At 30.7% G+C, this 22,529-nt stretch overlaps 2 protein-coding genes across 2 annotated transcripts in view; one reads left to right on the top strand and one right to left on the bottom strand.

Moving 5' to 3' along the window:
• Positions 1-834: 834 nt before the first annotated feature.
• LOC140434492 (protein ST7 homolog) lies at positions 835-12,756 on the bottom strand. Its single transcript, XM_072522796.1, has 4 exons — positions 12,410-12,756; positions 12,141-12,347; positions 10,141-10,361; positions 835-2,865 (listed from the first exon to the last, which is right to left on the bottom strand). Exons 1-4 carry the CDS (start codon positions 12,594-12,596, stop codon positions 1,963-1,965), a joined length of 1,518 nt encoding a protein of 505 aa, XP_072378897.1. The 5' UTR covers positions 12,597-12,756; the 3' UTR covers positions 835-1,962.
• Positions 12,757-13,063: 307 nt separating this feature from the next.
• Positions 13,064-22,529, top strand: part of p24-1 (transmembrane emp24 domain-containing protein) — a 17,888-nt gene continuing 8,422 nt past the window's right edge. Inside the window, exons 1-2 of the mRNA XM_072522797.1 lie at positions 13,064-13,382; positions 22,483-22,529. Coding sequence (XP_072378898.1) covers positions 13,239-13,382; positions 22,483-22,529 — 191 coding nt within the window. The 5' untranslated portion in view covers positions 13,064-13,238. The remainder of the gene's footprint in view (positions 13,383-22,482) is intronic.

The following is a 22,529-nucleotide window of genomic DNA, read 5'->3' as shown; positions in this document are numbered from 1 at the left end:
TAGGAAATGGACGTAGCATTTCTGGATATCGAAGAAAAATTAATTTGGTTTCGGTTTTTAGAATACTACAAGAGTTTTCGGTCTGATTAGCTAAAGCTAATGAAGCTGACTAACACTTGAAGAAGCTGCAACATCACATAAACGATTTGAAGTTTTACGTTGAACAACCAAGCTCTCGGTACTTTCAGATTGAGCATTAACACCTTTGTTGTTATTTTCTATTGAACGATCCGAAACATAAGAGGTAATTAATTCATGTTCTTAATATATTCTTAAAACCTTTAAGAATATTCGATGAACAAAAAGCTTTTGGAAATGCTTTTCCTATTAATTCTACGTCGTAAATAATAATAGGCTGCCCTGGATGCATAAGCATCTATTCACTATAAGCTGTATTGTAATACGTTTTCATTGGCCTAAAGACAGTCCTATCAAGCGGCTGAAGGTTGTGTGTAGTTGGAAAGTAACCAATATTATGCCATTATTTTGACAACACTGAATCACTGGTATATTAACGTGACATCATGGTTTTCAAGAACTAAAATAACTGGGTCTTCAATAGATGGTTTTACATGACATCTAAATTGCCCCAGGAACTGCAAAAAAAGTGACTCATTACACCAGCCAGATAAATTGGCACCTCCACATGTGTGCTTACAGGAGCTCCTTTCAACATATTCATTTTCAAGTTGATGGCGACTTCCCGTTTACCTGGAAGTGAAAATTTTCAGACATGAAATTCGATTTCCTTCAAATATAAACCTAATGTGTAGTCTACGTAAAAAAACCTATATAAAGAATAAAGGGTTAGTAAATAAATTAAACAAACTAAAATGTATTTAAACGCTGTTTAATAAAAAGACAGTAATCTGCATGAAATGTCATGTAATTGAAGAAACAGAATATTGTGATAACATTCGAATGTGAATTAAAAAGACAGAATTACAATAAATAAAATGACTAGGTTAAAATTTATATAAATAAACTATGTTCGGACACCATATTTTCAATTACAAAACCGATTTCTTTGTCTAATGAAAACAATTATAAAAAATATAATTTTAAGATAAAAGTCGTCTACAAAAACACAATAAATAAAATACCTAATCTCTAATATAAGTACGATCCATATATCCACTGAAAACAAACAGTGTAATTTTTTGTCAGCGTCAATTGTTTAGTTTTCATATATTTATTTATCAAGAAAATTGTTCATAAATTCGTTTCTAATTTTGAAATAATACAGAGAAACATATTTGCTCATACAAAGAGTGTTTTAGAATATGTTTAAAACTATATCAGTATGATGTACCGCGCCAATCTGAGTGGCTAATTCATGCAGTACAAATGGACAACCTAATATGTCTGTTATATAATGCCTGATAGTAGTCCAGTCGAAATCTCTACAAAAATAGCTTAAGTTATTTGTAGTGAGTTGGAACATTTTTGTAAAAGTGTCTCCGGATGATTGTTTATAATTATAATTTAAACATGCTCCAGATAACAAAGTTATGGAAGAGTTAAGAAACATTTTATAACGAAATGTCGACTACAGACACGCTTTTCCAACGATTTTTTTGTTTACTAATCGCGTAAACAAATGACTTTTGATAGGAAATTTAATAGCCGAGCAGTTGCTTGTTTCTTGGAAAAATAGTAGTGTGTAACGTTGATTTTTTGTTCTAAAATCCTCTTATATAGTGATCCGCTTATATAGTGAATTATAAACAGTGCGGAATTTTTTACTTCGTCCTATGTAAGGGAAACAAGACTTCTTAACATATTTTGTTGTTTAGTATTGCTTTCTGCATGCATATTATCAGTATTTTTTCTTCATGATTCTTCATAAAAAGAGTACAAAATAGATTTAAAACATTTTTATATAAAAATAAATACTTTACTTTCTAATTGACGCTAACGAAAGAGACAAATTACAACAACACAACCACTTCTGCTAGACAACTAAATTCGTATCAATTGTTGAAGTAAATTACTCGGCAAGACTCCCTCTACTTTCTCATACAAATAATAGATTGGCATTGACATCCAACTGACCACCGATTTGGCGAAGATTCCCATCAGCTCCGGATACTGATGCGTTAGTAACGCCAATAGAGCTGTAAAGGAACATAGTCCAGCTGTAAAGATAATAAAAAATGGAAGTTCCTTTTTTGGATAAACGGAAACCTCGTGGAATGGAGGGAGTAACTCTCTGTCGGCGCATTCTGTACATGTAGGGTATGGATAAAATAAATGGCCTTTTTCAAGAGGATATGGAAGCATCCTGAAGGTTCCTTCCCAGGTGCAGTAAAGTAAATTCAAAGCTCCTTCCACAGCTTTCCAATGAGACAAATGGAAAAATGCGTACGCTAGAGCTTCAGAATCGCCTCGTTTCAAAACGTGTTCAGGAGGTAAGATCAAGGGCTTCATTTCTAAGAGGTATTTAGGAACATGGGGATTAAACTCTACTGCTCGGTGTATCGCCTCCACGGCAGCCATTTCGGCATTATTTAAACCACGTTTACTAGCGACATCTAGGGAGAACTTATCCGCGACTAATCGAGCTTTTAACAATGCACTTGTATAGCATATGGTTGCAGATTTTGGAAGCGAGATTTCATCGTATCGCGCTAAGACTGCTTGTACGTCGGCATACGCTTGCATTTCCAATAGGGCTTCTATGAGATTCTCGTGTATGTTAAGGACATGCATAATTGGAGGTACTTCTTTCGTTAGATCACGAAACACTTTTACTGCTTCTTTGACTTTACCTAACTTTCTGGCACACATCGCTAGTCGGCGTCTTATATAAATGAGGACATTTGTGTCCCGCCTGTGTTGAGCTTCCATCAGGGTACCTTGATGCTGAAACAAAAAATTAATAAGCATCAGCACAACGTCACCTTTTTTTACGTAGAATACTGGTCAAAAATACTAAATAGCATTGATATAATATAGTAAAAGGTAGGAATAAATAAAAGTGAATACAATGAATATAAGTAGGGCCTATATTATAACAATTTTTCTGTGCGAATGTCTATTTTGCAAGCAAAGTTGTAGATCTTAATTATTTCCATCCAATAAAGGGTCGTTCAAGTATTACGTAACGCAATTTGGGGGGTGGGGGTCTTATAAAACGTTACGGTGTGTTACAAGGGCGGGAGTGGGGGGTCCGAACAACGCGTTACGTAAAATTGTTTTTTCCTTTATAAAAAACTATGGAATTAAAATCTTTTGGCAATCCTTTTTGGTTATATAATATTATAATTTGTTCTTTTTGTTTATGTTTTAAGGGGAATCCTACGTCCTTTTATTTTGTTTTCGTTGTCAGTAATAAACAGAGACACGTTGCTGTAGTCAGTGTTGTTAAATTTAATTATACTGTGTAAGGTGAAGATCTTGGTCGGCACAGCTTTTCTTCAGTCTAAAACCCGCTAGTTGTGGGATAAGAAGAGATTCCATGGTTTTCATGACCCGGCCAAAGGTGATTCGTTCCATAATTTTATACGGCATAATCTATGTGGCAAAGCAGAAATATTGGTCTGTAGCTTTTAGGGTCGGTAGGGTTTTTGCCAGGTTTGAGAATGGCTATAATTTGCGCTTTTCTCCAGATCTTCGGGATCTGGCATGATTTTTTTGACACATTTATATACACATATCATCGAAACCTGCAACTTTCCTTTTGCAATATTTTTGGATTGCTGGTTCAGATATTGTAATAGATGGTATAGGAAAGAAGGTGGTTAAGAAATTTTATGGTGGTATGGGATTTTGGTGAAAAGTATTCCCCTGTATCATTCATCAGCAGTTGGTGTGCTATTTGATTGACTGTTACATTTGAGGGGTCGCTGTTCTCCGTAGAGTTGTTATAGTCGACACGTAATTTCGTGAGAAAATTTATAGGAACCAGAACGGGTAAAATACTAGAAAATGGCAACAATGTCAGAGTGGTCACTACTTTATTGAACAGTAGCGTAGATATCTAATTTTTAATTAAATAAAAGTTTTTATTTTTATTTAATTTTATTTAAGAAAAAGTTTCATTTTCTATAAAGTTTAAATAAAAAATATTGGTGTTGTTAACTTCTGTGATATATCTAGGAAGAGATAACACTAATCGACTCGGCTAAATAGAACTTATTGTAAAATAACAATACCTATAAAAAATTGTTAATAAAAGTAATTATCACATACAATTAAACAAATGTTTTATGTACAAGTATTTAAGTATACAAACGTTTTAATAACACAACTGCTCATAAGTTTTAAAACTTATGATCACATTTTATCCCTGATAACTTAGTTATTGTAATAAAAAAAAAATAGAGAATTCATTTTTTAAATTATATACAGGGTATTCTATTAACAACTTTGGTTTGACACCGTGTGAGAGAATACTTAGTACCTCAATAATTTAAAAATGGGTAAGAAGTCTAAAACTTGTATGAACATCTTTTTTTATATATCCAGCAGGTATTTTCTAATAACCTAACCTGTACTTTGATTTAGAAGAAGAACTTACTAATCTACTCAGAATCACTGTTATCACTAGTATCAGTTGTATCTTCTATATTTATAGTTAATTTGGTTAATGCTAGTAAATATTTAACATAGTCATTTTCCACTGCGATTACATGTTTGATTACACTTGTCCAGTTGGTTGCTGTGATCTTTGTGACTTCTCTTCAAATTAACTGGAGAGCAGTAGACAAAAATTTAGGAGCCACGTTTCTTCTTCTTCTATTTCCTTTAAGTTGTGTCCATATTAACTCTATTGGGTTCAATTTACAATAGTAAGGAGGAAGTACGATTGTAAATTGTAATACTGGGCATACCAAGCACGGTATGCCCATTACTGCGAGTACAGTTATCAACAACATATTCCTTCTGGTACTGTCTACTGTAAACAACCTCTAACAATTGCTTTTTACTATATGATGCCTCAAAGTACAAATCTTTCTCAAATAAAAATTCTTGAATTTGTAATTTGTTTCAGGTAATATTTGAAATTTTCTCATTAATCTTGAATAATATGATACATTGTCCATGATAATCACACTATATTTAGGTAATCTCGGAAGAAGAGGTTCTTCAAACCATGATTCAAAAATTAAACTTTCCATATCCTCATGATAACCTAGAGACGCCTTGTAATATTTTTTTGCAGATATTAATAATACATCATCGATCCATATATTTTCTCAACCGCAGTGTAAAATTATAATTCTCTGTCCTGTCATGAGTATCACACTAGGTCTCATCTAAATAAACAACGTTTCGTTTCATTTTTTGATACTAAGTTATCTATCTGATAGAAATGTTTCTTAAAGAAATAATTATTCTAGTACTTTCCATTATGGCGCTTGTCTAAAGTTTTGTACTTAAAATTATTGGCTTTATGAAATAATCGAAGTGTTGTTGCTGAAGATAAGAGAATATCCTTTCGAACCAGTTCACTTCGAAGGCTTTCAATAGTTGAAAAAATATTAGCCGCATCCATTTTGTATATTGTTCTGATTATAGGTTCCTTTAGGTGCGGCTTTATTTGTGTGAATTTGCACAATCCTTTCTCCTCTGTCTAGAAGATGTTTCTCCTATAGTCTTGTAGCAGATTGCTTTGGACACTCTGATAAATACGTTTCTACAATTGCTTCTGATTTAGACAATTTAGAACACAATCCTTCATAAATATGTTTCAGCATATGTTTGGATGGTATCATCAGAGAGGTATTGAAAATGTCGCTTACATTTTACTACACGGCTTTGTAAAAATATTCCAATTGATTAAAGGGTTCCACTGGCTCTTCAGCTGCAGAATTATTATCACACCACGGGTGCCACATTTCAAAAGTATTTTAGTAAAATTATAAAGTTTACTGTTCTTTTACATATTTTTATGCACTTCCGTTCTTTGTGAGTTTTATAAAAACTAACTTCTGTTTTTTTTTTCAAAAAATCATTAAACGTTTACATCTATGGTTCCTGAGTTGAACTTTTTTTATACTTCATTTCCATCATATTGATAACTGAAAGCATTAAAATTGACGCTCGACTATTTTATAAATAATCTCAACGACTAGTAAGTTGCACTGAAGAATTGTAATATTTTATAAATATTTACATTTTTTTCTTATTACAGTGTCTTGAAAAAGGAATAAAACCATTCCGAAAGCTAGACAAAAAGTCATAAGAGTGTTTCATTAACATCCCGGGCAATTTTCTGACTGCAACCCTAATAAATTGTGTTGTTTATATATATATATATATATATATATATATATATATATATATATATATATATATATATATATAATTCTGGAAGAAGAGATTTTTCAATCCATGATTCACAAAAAATCCCTCCACCCTCCATATCCTCATGATAATCTAGATTCACGTCATTTTTTTTGCAGATATTAATAATAAATCGTCGATGCATCCATTTTCTACACCGCAGTATAAAATTATAATTCTGTCCTTTATTGGGCGGTACTGAATTAGAACACTTTTTGTTATTATTCGTCCAACTTTTTTTCACGGTATCATGAGTACCATACCAGGTTTCATCCAAATAAACAATATTTCGTTTAAAAATAAAGTTTAAAATAATATAAAATATTATACTACCTACCCAAGTGTAAACCACTGAACGGTCGAAACAAAATTTATTGGGGTAACTTACTTTATGGTTTCGGTCGCTCATGCAAATATTGTTATCTTACGCAAAGAATGCATCGATGATAACTTTATCTCAGCGACTGTACATATGTTACCAGGCTCATCTAAATGTAAATATCGAAGAGAATATTAAAACTTTGTATTATTATACATCTCAGTCATTGATAATTTCGCAGTTAATAACTACTCCTGGTAAAGTACTTTTATTTTAATTTGGTATTGCCTGCTTTTATTACAGATAAATATATTTTTACACAGTCTCACCGAAATACGAGGCGACTATACTTAGCTTTTTCAGTAGGTTCGATGCCTTGCTTCTGCTTTTGGACATATTAGTTTCTGCTATGGTTTCTAACCTTTGCTTTTTTGGCTCCTGATATCAGAGATACGAGCTGTGTCCAGCTGTTAAAGTCTCTTCATCGAAGTAGTCTCGTTGGATATAGTTGTTTAGCTGGCTGGATAGTTCGGGTGTTAATCCTCGTACGAAGTCAGTTCTGCAGTCTCTAGGTATGGAAAGCCGGGAGGATTGTTCAATAACATTGGTAAATTTATCATAGTTTTCTGCTATAGGGGGTATGTTGATGACTTCATGATTGCTGAATCCACACCAATCCACTTTCTTGAAGTAGTATCTCGTTCGAAACCTACCATTTGTGGTTGTACTGCTGCGGTGACCTTGCCCATGATGGGAGGGCGTTGGATATTGGGTATTGCTGTACAAACTGATTTGTGGCATTGTAGGGAAAGATGTCTAAGTAATTTACATATAAGAATGTTGTAAAAAAAGTAGTTAACTCTAATATATTTATTAAAATAAATTATTTGTTACGCATTGATGTTATCTATTAGTGAATACCAAAAATAAATTTAGTAATGACTATCACTAGCGACGAATTATTATTTTTTGTTAGTTTTTTTTAAATCTTATTTATTAAAATTGCTGAATTCAAATTTAATTTAATTGACTTTCTGTCAAGTGATTAATGATATTCATCTAAAAATATCTATATTGGTTATAATACACTTGACTAAAACTAGGACTCTGGATGAGTTATTGGGGTGTATTTAGTAATAAATATTCCAGCCAGGCCACAATAAGGTCATATTAAAGATCTTTTTAAAGACCGTCCATCAGGAATAAAATTAATGAAGTACTTTTTCAGACATTTAATAATGTCTTCTTTAACATTTTCATGGTGAATGCAGTTTTTGCGTTGATCTCAGATGGCCATTACTTTTTTTCATGTGTATTTGTCCATTGGTCTATACCAGTGATGGGCAAAGTATAGCCCGCTGGTCAACTCCTTCCCGCGAACGTATTTAATCCGGCCCGCCGACGGGCGCGCCGGATTAAATACGTATATGAGTATATGAGTAAAATTTCATATCAAAAAAAATTAAAGAGTTTGAGTCTGTTAGCTTATCGCGAAAAACAGTAACAACGCGAATTGATGTCGACTCAATTTAGGCAGCGTATAGAAAACTTAAATATTTTTCCGTGACGATGGATGAAAGTACGGATAGAAGTGACACTGCTCAATTATTAATCTTCATTAGAGGCGTTGAGGACGAATTTAATATTACTGAAGAGCTAGCTTGTTTGCAATCGATAAAAGGAAAAACAACGAGGCAAATAATTTATAACGAAATTTCGGAAGGCCTTCAAAATTTTAATGCGCCTATTTCAAAATTATTTAATAAACTACAGATGGAGCCCCAAATATGGTTGGAAAAAACGCGGGATTATCAGGTATTTTTCAGAACCAGAACTACGATGTTGTATTTTTACATTGTATAATTCACCAGGACGTCCTTTGTAAAGCTGCAATAGATATTACCCATGTACTTAATGTGGTTTTAAAACTAATTAATACAATTCGATCTCGGGGCTTGGTACATTGACAATTCCAAGAATTTCTGATTTAAGTTGACGCAGATTATTCTGACAAAGATATACAAAAGAGAAAATACAAGATTTCTTAAAGAATAAAATAGACAAATGGTCTGATTTCCAAATCTTCGAAGACAAAGATTATATCAAATTTAATAAAAAAATAAAAAATAAAGTAAAGAACCAATTTATAGATGAGACTTAAGTTTGTCTGAAATCATTTAAAACTCATCTTTTTCTGTTTTATAACTGCATGGTGAAGAACGATTTAACTCACTTTTCGCGTTTAAAATTTATGTCACCAGTGAGTGAAAACAAATTAAAAGAATTCAGTCGGGCGTTGAAAAAACTTCACACAGAATTTGAAACTAGGTTTCAAGATTTTAAGAACATTCAATTATCACTATATGTTTTCTCGATACTGTTTAATATAGATCCGGAAAATGTATCTGCAGAATTGCAGTTGGAAATTATTGAAATGCAATGCAGTACTAATTTAAAGCAATTGTTCTTAAATTATACAAAACTAGATTTTTATGGAGCACTGCAGAAAGCTGAATTCCCAAAGATGATTGATCACGCCCAGAAAATTATGGCGATGTTTGCGTCGTTTTATATGTAGGAACATACTTTTTCGACCATAAAAGTGTAGAAAACTCAATCAGAAACCGATTGACTGATGAACACCTTTTTGCACCGCCAAAAGTTGTTTTGTCACAGCTTGAACCTGTTTTCGAAAATATTATGGAAAATCAAAATGGCAGTTCCTTCGAATAAAAGTTAAATTAATTATTATTTAAAGTAAAAGGTAATTTGTAACATTTGTGTGTAATGCACAGCATTGTGTATAATGCTGTAATGCTTTTATAATATTAGATTAAAAGCTTTAACACAAAATGCATTTTTTTCTATAATTCTGGTCCCCTCTAGAATTTCCTAAACTTTGTAGCCTCCCATAAAAAAAGTTTGCTCATCACTGGTCTATACAGCTATAAGTGTACTTAGCCACTCTATTGATCTGTTCCGATCTGAATGAATGAAATAAGATATATATACAAGCTATACGCTCCCGAAGAAGCGGAAGCTGTTTCACTTGAAGATCCTTTTTGTGTGGGGGATAATCCCATTCTGGGTTTGGTTTTACAGTTTCTGGTGTGACTTCGCTGTTTCCACTACTATAACTTTTAACGGATTGCTCTCCTCTCTTCTCATTATGTATCCATACCATCTAATTCTTTGTGCTTTTATTGCTTTAACTATATTCTCTTGACCTATCCATTCTTGTATTTCGTGATTCATCCATTGTCTTGTATCCTCTTTGTTTTCCCTCTTAGGTCTCAGTATTTTTCTAATAATCTTCCTATCAAAAACTTTCAATTGCTCTTCTTCTCTGCATGTAAATATGAATAATGATGAATAATTAATAATGAATGAAATAAGATACTATTTATTATTAGTTACAAATACCCTGTTGCGTGAAGTCACCAATTATTATCCACACACTAAAGCTAGCTACGAACAAATGACATAAGAACATATACATTGAATATAAACATATTGGGTAATATTCTTACCTGTAAGGCTTGTGACCTTCTGTAATTAGCTTCAGCCACTCTTAGAGCTTGCCTTAAAATTCTCTCTGCTTCAGTTATAGTTGTGGCCTCTTCCTCTGCTAACAGAATATATGCTGGAGCACATTCAGAGTTTTTTTCAAGGGCACTGTGGGCTGCTTTCAACCTGACTGAAGGATTTCTTTCTCTCCAAGCTGTCTGCATTATTTCATATTCTGCTTTACCTAAAAGCATCGACATTATTGTAATTAGTCAGCAATAATCGCTCTTTACTTTATATAATATGTAGAAATATGTCACTATTATTAATCAGAAAATACCCATAACATATAGAAATGCTAATAATTATATAAAAAGGTATATATACAGTGTGTCTACATAAGTTAGAATCATATTAGAAATTTTTTATTATTAATTTTACGAAAAAAAGTTAGGGTGGGGATTGGTGTGAACATTTCTGACAGTAGCATTTTTATTGACAGGTGGAGCAGACAATATTTTCTTTATGAGAGGTCTCCAAGTCGAAGGTACCATCATCTCTTTTATTGAGACAATTTAGCCTTGGTGAGATAGGTTATTGTTGAAGAAGTTCGATGAAATGAAAAGAATTTTTGACAAAGGATTAAGCAAAAGGTTGTAGGGTTTTGGCCAAGTATTTGGAAAATGGTTGTGTAGGGCAGTTGTATGCACTAATAATGGGACATAGAGGAATATTGAGTTTGTAAATTTTAGGTAGGCCATAAATTCGAGGTGTTGTGGAAGACTTTTCATAAAGAATTGGAGATTGTTTTATATCAAATGTACTTACAAATATTAATAACTTACATGTTTAAATATTAAAATTAAACTTATTAGGCACAGATTATCTATATGGAATCCACTGTTGCCAACAATTCGGATACCCTAAACATGATAAAAATGATGCTAATATACTCTGAAAAGTATATGCAGAGCTAGTTTAGTGTGTTTCCAACTTCAAAGTCTCAAACTATATTATACATTTATCATATATTTTTTTGCAAGATTACCATCATAAGGCGTCAGGAGATTGTTGTAGATAGTTCTTGTTCCAAAGTAGGACCTAGAATGTGCTTGGCCATGTGTTTTTATGTTGTGCACAGTCTTATACTGTACTGTTTACTACTACTAATACCTTAGGGAAGTAGGTGTGCATAAAATCAACCTGATAATCCCTCTCTAAAGCATCCATTAAGGTGATTGTAATAAATAAGCAAATTAGTTACAGTTGACCTACCTACTCTGAAACCATACTACCTATCCATGATTTGCAGTGTCAATTTCAGTGATTCAGATAAAATTCATCTAATCATGTGGTGTAGGAGATAACCAATATGAACTTGACTAAATAATATATCAACATGCAAGTCCATCAAGTATTTGTTGAACAATAGTAGCAATAGAATTTTTAAAAATCATATTGTCTGGGATCTTACTAGATGTTCTTTTATTTATGGATTTCCAGACATTTTTTAAGTTACTAGTGAGATAATCCCCCATGAATTATAATTTATATACTAGTAACCTATTACATTAGGCTCTTATTACACTAAATTAAAATTACTAAAAAAATAAGGAGGAAATCTAGATGATTTAAATTTTTTCCACTCTACAAAATGTTGCGATTCCATAATTTAAATATTTGAATTCGGTATTGAAATATGGTAAAATCTAAAACAGAAAACTGTCTACAATAATTTTCTGCATTTCTGCAACAACTGCATTGTGGAGCAGTACTTTTTAATAACAAAAGAGCACCAGCTATATGTATATTCTATAACATAATATTTTACAGTTTAATTAATATCACCTTCCTTTAACTCAATGGAGTACTTTATACTCGACAAATAACTTCCAAATATGATTAAGTTAAGAAAACAAAAAACTATGTGATGAGCACTCCATAAGGACAACATAAAACACTTCATAACATATACACATATTGTGAATATTTTTCTGTTCAAAAAATTTAAAGTTTTAGTTACCTGCATCTGCTTCACATGTGAAGAATGTTTGATGATCTTGTGCAGACAGATTCATATCATAGTATGTGAGTGGCTCCTTATTAGTGGCCCAAAAAAATCTCTGATATTCTGCCCCACGATATAAATTTAGTGGATTTCTCCATACTTTACACTCCGGCACCTGAGGCTGAACATTAGTTGGGCTTCCATTTGTTGAGTTACTGCTTTCTAATGAAAAATTAAACATTGTTATTACAATGAAAAAGTAACAGTAACAAAAACAGTATTACCATAGTCACCGCTGATCCATGGACTAATATGATTTATTGATACTTGTTCAATAAATGAAGTACCATATTTTCGAAAATACCACCACTCAAATATTAGAATAAGACCTGAGATAAGAGATGATGTACCAGTTAAAGCTACATAAAACTTTGGAGTTAAAGTACTCAAAAACATAGTGGAATCCCACATTTTTGGAAAATTAGGTTTAATTTATTTTCGAATTAGGTACCATTCATCAATATGTTTTAGTTCCTGTGGGTTTAAAATTTGGTAGGTTTTGTAATCAAAAATGAAATATTTTTCCAAATTGACAATGACAAACGTCAATATTTGTCTGCAGGATACTCAACAGAAGTCAATTTTGACAGATACATTTTGGCCAACTAATAAAAATAACACAGATGACCACAAAAACCTTAATTTTTCCAACGGAATGTGTAGTTGTGGCTTTGTGTGTGAACATAATATTTTACACTATAATTTTTTAATATTAATTGTATACCGTGGAATTACATTTAAAACTAATTTTGATTAAACTAAAATGTACTAGCTTTACTAGAGTCATATAAAAATATTCATTTTCATTTATATATCACTACATGTGGTTAGTTAGTCACTCCTGTTTTGACTGAAAGCATTTTGAAGCAACGGGAAAGTTAGTCCACATCATTAGTTAGGTTATGTCAAAAAACGTCATCACGGAAAGTCCACATAATCTTTTCCATGTAGATATATCTTTTTAAAAGTTTATAGGTGCAAAATATGATAGTCACTACACACTGAATTATAGTTTAATTACCGATAGGACATTATTAACACTACTAGAAAAAAATGAGGTATTGGGTATTTATTCTAAGTTTAGGTCTTTTCCAATTTTCATTAGGAACAGAATTAACATTCGAACTGCCTGATAGTGCCAAAGAATGCTTTCACGAGGAAATTAAAAAGAATACAAGTTGCACGTTAGAATATCAGGTAAGAACATAATTTTGTATATATAGTTTAAGTGATAGGTTTACAATGTTCAGGCTAAAACTCTTGTAGTTTTTAGTAAGACAATGTCACATCAATCACAAGTCAAAGATTGTCCCTTATATTTCTAAATAAATCAAAAATTTATTTAGAAATGTAAATTATGTTTTGTAAACATTGTCAGTTGATAGTAAAAGTAGATCCTATTAGGTAATATTATATCTGAGAGCCTACTTAATGATTTTTATAAACAATTTGAGCAAATTCTAATTGTATAGGAATATTATTCAAATCTATTAGTAATTGATGATTGAGCACAATTATTAATAGATATACACATTGAAATAAAACTCTAGTACTTAGGTCTTTAATTATACTATCTGTGGACAACATGAAGTTATTTTTATTGTTCATAATTATTTTATAATTAAGTTGCTTCAGAAATAATTGCACAATTATTTTCATATAGAGAGATAAAGAGGAATCAGTAGAAAAATTATGAGTATCAATAATAAAATCAGTCTATATATACTAAATAGTTCAATAAACTAAATATTTTATAGACTCATATAGTATAAAAATGATACTTGTTATAAGTTTTCATGCAAAAGACTATTTCAACTGCAACTACTCTAGTACTACTATTATTCACATAAATTGACTCATTGAAGCAGTTTCTGATAATGAAATGAATGAAATATAATTAGAGATTGATTAATATATGCAAATATGACAGCTACAATTACAACATATTACAGTAATAAAATTAAAATCATTTATACAAGCAAGGTATTTAGGTCAATATCATAGAGTGATACCAATACAACATATTGGGACATGACATAAAAAATGATTGAATGTCAAAGCCTATCATATGAAGGAAAGTCTAATGCACAAAACCTAATAGAACTGTTAATAAAATTTATCTATTTGTTTACTAATTTGACATAAGTTATTATTCCATTTATCTCTTTTCTTCAGTTTACATCTTCAGCCTACTGTTAAGATCAATTCCTCATTAAGGAATGTTTTAGTGATTTTTAGTAATTCTACATTATTGGGCTATTTTCTAGTATTCTGATTTTCCTACTATAGAGTGTGACTATTGTTCTGAAGTTATCTTCTTGCTGCATTTTGATGTTATTTATCTAATTTTTGGAGAAAATTAACTACAATTTCAGTTGAAAAAATGTGTATTTGAACATTTTGATTTACACTCCAGAAATTGTTCTTAAATGAAAAATTCTGTTTTGCCAATGCCATTTCTGCTACATGGTCGAAAAAATTAGCGCTCATGCCACTGTGCACAGAGGTACTTTTATATAGCCTGTAATGTCAGTCACATTAAAATTCTGGGTCAAATAGACCTCGCTGGCATGCAGAGCAATTTTTTTCTCTGTCACATAGACTGAGATGGCAGGCAACATGTTAAGTAATACAGAAAAGTCTTCTAATAATTTAATTTTTCTGCCTTATTCATATAACCAATTCAGAATTATATTATACATTTTAAAGTAGATGACTTAATGACATTGGCAATATTTTTGAGGTATATTACAAGGATGACTGTATTGGAGAATAGGTCATTCTATTATTATTCATTACATGAAATTAACTTTAACTTGGGGATACCTGTAAGAAAAATCATAGCATTTGATTTGATTTTAAAAAGATAACCACACTCAATCATGACAGTAAAAAATCTTATTAATAAAAACCTGAGGATATAAAATTAGTTAGGTGTGTTAATATTTTTCACTGAAGATTTTTCAACTGTTTTAGTCCACTTATTTTTATTATTGTATTTATATTATATTTCCACTTCCTGCTAAGATTAATATTTATGAATATTTCTTTGATCATTTAAAAACCTTCAATAGAATCAATCTAAATAAAATATAGCATCTGGGAATTTCACACGATTTTCTATAGTATTAAGTAAGATTATAGTATATAATAATATAATATAATACTTAATATTCCCATTTGTTCAAATGTCAGACAATGGGAAATTCCAGGTGATGGATGGTATGATTATGTTGTGGTATTACCTATTCATTGAGTTTTATTAGAACTTGATAGAATTATGTTTGTTGGCCTTGAATTTATTTTTAATATTTATTAAAAATAAATGCTTGCTATTCAATTCACATTTACCTCATAATTTATGAATATTGTTTTTGTTAAAAATATAATCTAGGAGTACATAACTTTATTTATTTAGTGATTGCAATTTAATGTTATATTTGAAAATTGTATATTCAAATGTTTTTTTAAGAGGCATATTCCAATTATCATTATTATAATGACAAGTATGTATGTAATTATGATGAAGACACACCTTGACCTATTAGGCCTCTTGTACTTACTTACCATGTGCCCATAAATGTTGTGCCATAGGATTTCTTAAAACATGATAATTTGGTAATGGATATATACTTGTTTATTTTTAGAATTTTTGTATACCGGCTTTTCTTTAAACCAATGTCAATAAATCTTAAATTAAAACTGCATATAATTCCCACAATAATTTTTAATCTTATCATTTCTCAAAGATCTTACAGTATGACCAAAGAATATAGACGCATATAGAAGAATTGTTCACTGTTATTTTTGAAAGTTGGCAAAGGTTGAACAGGGTGGATTGCATGTTACAAACAAGAATGAGAGGTGGATCCCGTGGATCGAGGTGGATCAAGATTTTAGTACCACTAAGGAGCAAAATATGAAAGAGTGGGACAACAAATGCAACTTTAGATATTTTTATATGTAGGTGCCGCGTGGTCGTAGAATAGGATTAAATTTTTGTGTTTTATAAAATTTTTTAAAGAAAATAATATTATTTTAACTTCTAATAAATTAATCTTTTTAGAAAAATTATTATGATTCAAATTTTTAATTGAAATATGTACAAATCTACAAATAATATAATTAAAACTCTCTTCTTATAAACTATAAATAAAATTAATTAAAAGTCAATCACCGGGAGAGAAAGCTCAAAAAATTGTAAGGTGTTTTGATCAAAAAACAATTCGTGATCTTGTTAGTACGCTAGAATTGCTTTTTAACACATACACCAAAGAATTATTTTTTACAATTTGAAAATTCGAAATTGTGAAGTATAATTTCGGTGCTCTAACGAGCAGACTAGGTCATAAAGCACCCTGACAAAAGTGGTAGCACTCAGACACCATCATGTTACTCAACTAGATCGGGCTCAAGCAAATTTGATCATTAACAAACTAGAGCAAGCACTTGATGAGGCTCCTATCTGAGGTCAAAAATGAACTTCTGCAGTTCCATAAAACATCGTTTAGCGAAGGGACCCTGTGTGTGAACTGTGTTAACGAGTATACAAAAAAATGGTTGACTGAAGTGGTGAAAACTGGAAAATTGTCTAAAAAGTTTGATGAAAAGTCCTGAGAAAATTAAATTTTTGGTTGAAAAATTTTGAAATTTTTTTAAAATGTTTCGTTAATTTTTGGACAGAAAAACAGTATAATAAAAAGTTATGTGACGGTTTTTCATTGTGTTGGAACAAACCTATTTTTAATTCAAAGTTATAAAATTTAAAAAATAAATACTTTGAATATTGTAAATATCATACATTTTTAAGTTTTAAAATTAAAAATTTAACAATTTAATATATTAAAAATAAAGATTTTATTGTGAAAAAACAAAAAAAAAGACAGTTTGCAAATCAATGTCATCGAAATTTGTTTAGGCGTAGATGCAAAGTTACCTGTTCGTACTCCTTTCCCACTTCCTCCTAACTACATATTTCATGATAGTTTTAAGCCGGCGGCCACGGCGCCACGCTTTGAGTTTATGTAGCCACCCTCTTAAGGAGTGTTTTGAAGTATAAACCGTAACCAAATCGCCCATTTGAATTGCTCTTGTATAAGCATCTATATTCTTTGGTATGACAAATATTTCCTGTAGTAAAAGTATAATATAAATGTTTGTTTATAGTAGAGATTCTAGTAGTGAGTATGCAGTAGTAGTGACATTGATTACAATAAATGTACCTAACCCATGTACCAAACACTGGCATGTAAAAAAGACAAGATCATACAAAGGGTTGTCTTCTTTTTAAGAGAGCATGATACTTGAGGAAGTGGCAAAATTAGTTTCTTAAGAGCTTATTTCTGGCTTTGTGGAATATTAGCATAATAAGTATTGCTTAAGGTATACACAAGTAAAAATAAAAGTCATACAAAACCTAAACAAGAACATGATAAAATTAAGACAATAAATAAATGTAAAATATCTTGATGGAATGTGGGAAAATCTCAAAGAAGCTCACATCAGACATCACTAACATATCGAACAATCACACTCCAGTTGCTAAGAAAGAGTCTATGGACTAAGAAATTGTGAAAGAAGAGACATATAAAGCGAAAAACAATGAAAAATATAAAAAGCACCAAGTATTGATAAAAAAACAAAATTAAAGATGTAAAACAAATTATAAGCTTCAAAAATGTTTAAAAATCAAGAAATTAAAAAAAAACATGATTATTTCAATTTTCAAGTATCAGAAGAAAAATGCAATGAGGATCTAAAGTCTATTCAGTGAACTTATATGAGTTTTGGATTAAGTAAACAAGCAACAATTCAACTGACCAACTAAAAACAATATTTAGGTTGATGCTTTGGGTGGTTAGTGGCAATTGACAATTCAAAAATCCTAGGAAATAGACAGCTTTGCATAACATAACTATTAAATTGGTTACACTTAACTCAAAAAAATGGTAATTATCTTCAAATTTATTTATAAAAAAACAAATGTGTATAAAAATGGTTCAATTTCAAGAAACAATTAAAATAACATTTAGTCCACAACACCACCCATATCACATACACTTGTATGTGTAGGGCAGTTAAGATGAAGTTATTTTATTAGTGAAATGAAATTTGTTATCTTCCAGTTGAATGTATTGTTTCAAATTGTTAACATATATTGTTAATTTTGTGAAAATATGTTCATGCTGTTTTACTGAAAATGCTATGTTTTAGATGTAGATACTCTAATTTGCAATTTACGTAAGTACCTACTTTATTGTGAAAAAACACAGTCATTATTTAAAATCGGTAACGTCTGTACACCAACGCGTCTGGGATGATTTAGGAATTAGCGAATCAAAATTAAAATCTGCAATAAAAAATGAGAATAGTGAACTATTCTCGCCCATCACTTAAAACAAACAATATGTGGGAAGGGCAAAAATTTGAAATTCGTAATACCATATATAAAATGCGTGCAAATAAGGAGCATGTGCCTTTGGATATAATTTTGTTTAAATTAAAAAAGGGAATTTGGTGATGTTGGCAAAACAAATTTAATTTTAATTCAAATTTAAGAAAAGGGACGAGAGAAAAGCTTTTTGTGAAAAAAGTTCTCTTGTATAAAGGGGAATTGAGTTTCTGAAAAATATACCAATTTCAAGAAGAAGGGCCAACTTTAATATATTTAGATGAAACATGGATATTTTCTAAGGATGCAACCAAGAGAATATGGTAATATTATTCTGTACATCGGAGAAAAGACCGGCTTTATAGAAGGTGCTGTTGTAATATTTTCGTTTACAAAAAAAAAACAGATTATTATGACAATATGAACACAAAAATGTTTGTGTTGAAAACTTCTCATCAGACTAAGTGAGTCCAACATAATTGTTTTAGACAATGCTCCTTACCATTCAAAAATATTAAACAAAAGTCTAACAAATTCGTTGAATGTCAATGAAATGAAAGAATGGTTGATAAATGACTGTATATTGATTGCACAGCATGTATTAAAATCCGAATTATTAGGTTTGGAAGAACAACATTCAATACCAAAAATCTTTGTGGTGGATCAGATTATTGCAAGTTAGAGTCATGAAGTTTTACATCTTCAATTATACCACTGCCAGATTAGTCTCATTGAATATATATAATAATAACAAAACAATATTATGACAACTATGTTGGGCCTAATGGTTATATTGATGAAGCGATTTGTGGAACTTGGTGAAAAGCACTTTCAATTTCAGTTCCAGAAGTATAGAGGAACTGTATAAGTTTGAAAGATTATTTGATGATTGATTTATGGATTCGTGAAAATAAATGACTATCATAACATAACATAACATAACAATATCTTTATTTTTAGAAAATAATATACATTCCGTGAACATAAAATTATTTAAAAAAAACAGTGTCACAAACGAAAATATTATTTACTTATTCCTAACCGTTACATATACAAATAGTCCTCCACAGAATATGGCTCAAGAGCTACCAGTAATTTAAATATTTGATGTTTATACAAACTTAATCTTTCCTCCCTTTTAATAGGTTCAGGCAGTTTATTAAACAATTTGATGCAGCAATAAAGAGCGTTTTTTTCTGTTATACTTAACCTGTGTATTGGAATTTTATAATTATATAACCTGGTATTTACTATACTATTGGGCTCAAAGTTCCTAAAGAGTATTTTATTCTTATATAGAAACAGTAAGCATTCTTGAATAAATACAGCGTAAACTGTTAAAATATTATTACTCCTAAAATGCCCTCTACATGATTCCCTACTTTTTAAGTCAAACATAACTCTGATTATTTTTTTCTGAACCAGAAATACATTATTTATGTCCCTACTGTGGCCAAAATTTATTAGACCATATCTAAATTTTGCTTCAAAATTAGCATGATACACTGTTTTTAATGAGTTACTATTCATGTATTTTTTTAGAACTCTAAAGCTGTAAATCACTTTACTCAAAGACATACATAACTGGTCAACATGTTTATCCCAACATAAAAAACTGTCAATATATAATCCTAAAAATTTGGTTCTGCTGCTAATATTTAAAGTGTCATTATTTACAATAATACTGTTTGGCATATCTGAATGTGCATAATTTGTCTTAAACAAAAGAAGATCTGTTTTATTTTGATTTAAAACCAACCTATTCATAGAAAACCAGTCTTTAGCTTTCTGGAACTCTAAACTAGCATTAACGCTTAGAACAGACATGTCTTTACCACTGACTAAAATGTTTGTATCATCTGCATAATTTGTTATGCTGGAAGTAGTATTAGCCACTAGACCATGAAGATCATTGATATAGATCACAAACAGTAAAGGACCAATCACACTTCCTTGTGGTACTCCAATATTGATAGTGCTTTCAGATGAGATGCCTATTTCAGTGTTTTTATGTATTTTTACTAAATGTCTCCTATTTGCCAAGTAGGACTTAAACCAGCTCAATGCTGGTCCACGTATACCATATTTCTCCAATTGATCAAATAATAGGTCATGCACTAAACAGTCATATGCCTTTGATAGGTCCAAAAAGAGACCCAAAGCCATATGACCAATCTCAGTACATTTCAAAATATCCCAGACAAATTGAAAAATCGCAGTCTGAGTTGATTTTCCCTGTTGATAACCATGCTGATTTGCACTAATAATATGACATTTTGTTAAAAATTCTGTTATCCGCCTATACATAGTCATTTCTAAGATTTTTGAAAAGGAACATAGAAGGCCAATTGGTCTATAGTTATTAATTAATTTAGGATCACCCTTTTTGTAAACAGGTGTTACTATGGCAGTTTTCAGGCATTCAGGAAATACACCAGATTTTAGTGAATTATTTATGATTGTAGTGAGAGGATTCACTATCTCCTTTATACAAAGTTTAAGGATTTTAGTGGGTATTTCATCAATTCCACAACTCATTTTGTTTTTTAAATTTTTAGTTATATCCGTAATTTCAGTTTCTGTCACAGGTGCGACAAACACTGAATTTATGTTACTTGCAATGTTGTCTTTATATTCAGTGTATTGTAATTGAGATAAAGTGTTATTTAAAGTAGTATTTAAGTGGATCATGTATTTATCAGCAATCTCTTGAGGACTACCCTCTACTTTTATTGAATTTACACTTTTTAATTGACCATTAATTTCACTAACAATTTGCCACATGCATTTATTTTTGTTGGCAGCTTCAGACATCCTGTTTTCATATAGCTTTGATCGTTTTGTTATTAGTTTCTTATTATATTCTTTTTTTACCTGTCTATAGGAATCATAGAATTTATGGTTAACTCTGCTCATTGTAAACAAGATGTCTATCATTTTAGTGAATGTGATTTATTTGAAATCTAACCTATGTCTTAGTTACATTTGTCAATAAAAACTAACAAACTATATTGCAGACCAGAAGAATAATGAAATATTGTGAAATGCACAGAGTGTTTAAAAGGGAAAGATTAAAAAACGGTTTACATTAGTGTTTATGCATTGAATTGCCTTAATAAACATTGTTAAAAACATTTTTAAGCTAAAAATAAATCCAGACAGTTAATTGAAAATTTTACATATCAAAATATCGGCATATTTATTAAAGCTTGCATACATAATTCTACTTTATGAAATTCAAATGAATAGTAAGCTGTATTTAGTGTAAAAAATTATTTACCACCTTATCAGCTTTAGATTAAGTTGTAAGTCGTTTCTTATCAGACAAAGGATTGTTTAAATAAATTTAAATTTTTAAATGTTGACCAAAAAATTTCATGTATTTTGTTCTCTGCGAGGGGGTTTAGGGGGAAGGTCGGGTAGAAGTAGCAAACTATTTGCTTCTTTTTTGGGGTCCCAAAATTGACATTGTCAGCAAAATTCAGCTTGTTCGTATTATTTTTAGAGCTCAAATCTCTGGCGACTGGACTATATTACAAATTAAAAAAACAAAATGCCCCTTATTTGTTTCACCTAGCGGACAACATTTTCCCCGAGTTCTGAAATCTACTTTCTTATTACTAAATCTATGGTTTTTCTTCTGCTTATAAAGGGGAAGAAGAAGAAAATTGTAGAATATTTCTGTCGATAATTTTCGGGCATATCTGGTCAGTGTTTAAAGACTATTAATTCTTCATTGTCGGCGTTTAGTCTTTGACAATCCTAATTCTTTTTGTAATTTGTATGGACAATTGTAGGTCGAACTATTCATGAACATAATTTATTTATGTTTTGGTCATTTGGTCTTCTGGATATGCTGTTTTTGCTGAAAACCAAAATATTGTTATAAATATTTTCTTGTTTTAGGTTGTAACTGGAGGAAATTATGATGTAGACGTAGCTTTAGAAGATCC

This window comes from Diabrotica undecimpunctata, chromosome 2 (genome assembly GCF_040954645.1).
Source record: "Diabrotica undecimpunctata isolate CICGRU chromosome 2, icDiaUnde3, whole genome shotgun sequence".
Lineage (NCBI taxonomy): Eukaryota > Metazoa > Arthropoda > Insecta > Coleoptera > Chrysomelidae > Diabrotica > Diabrotica undecimpunctata.
The sequence above is the reverse complement of the archived record's forward strand: the minus strand, read 5'-3'. Positions and strand labels throughout refer to the sequence as shown.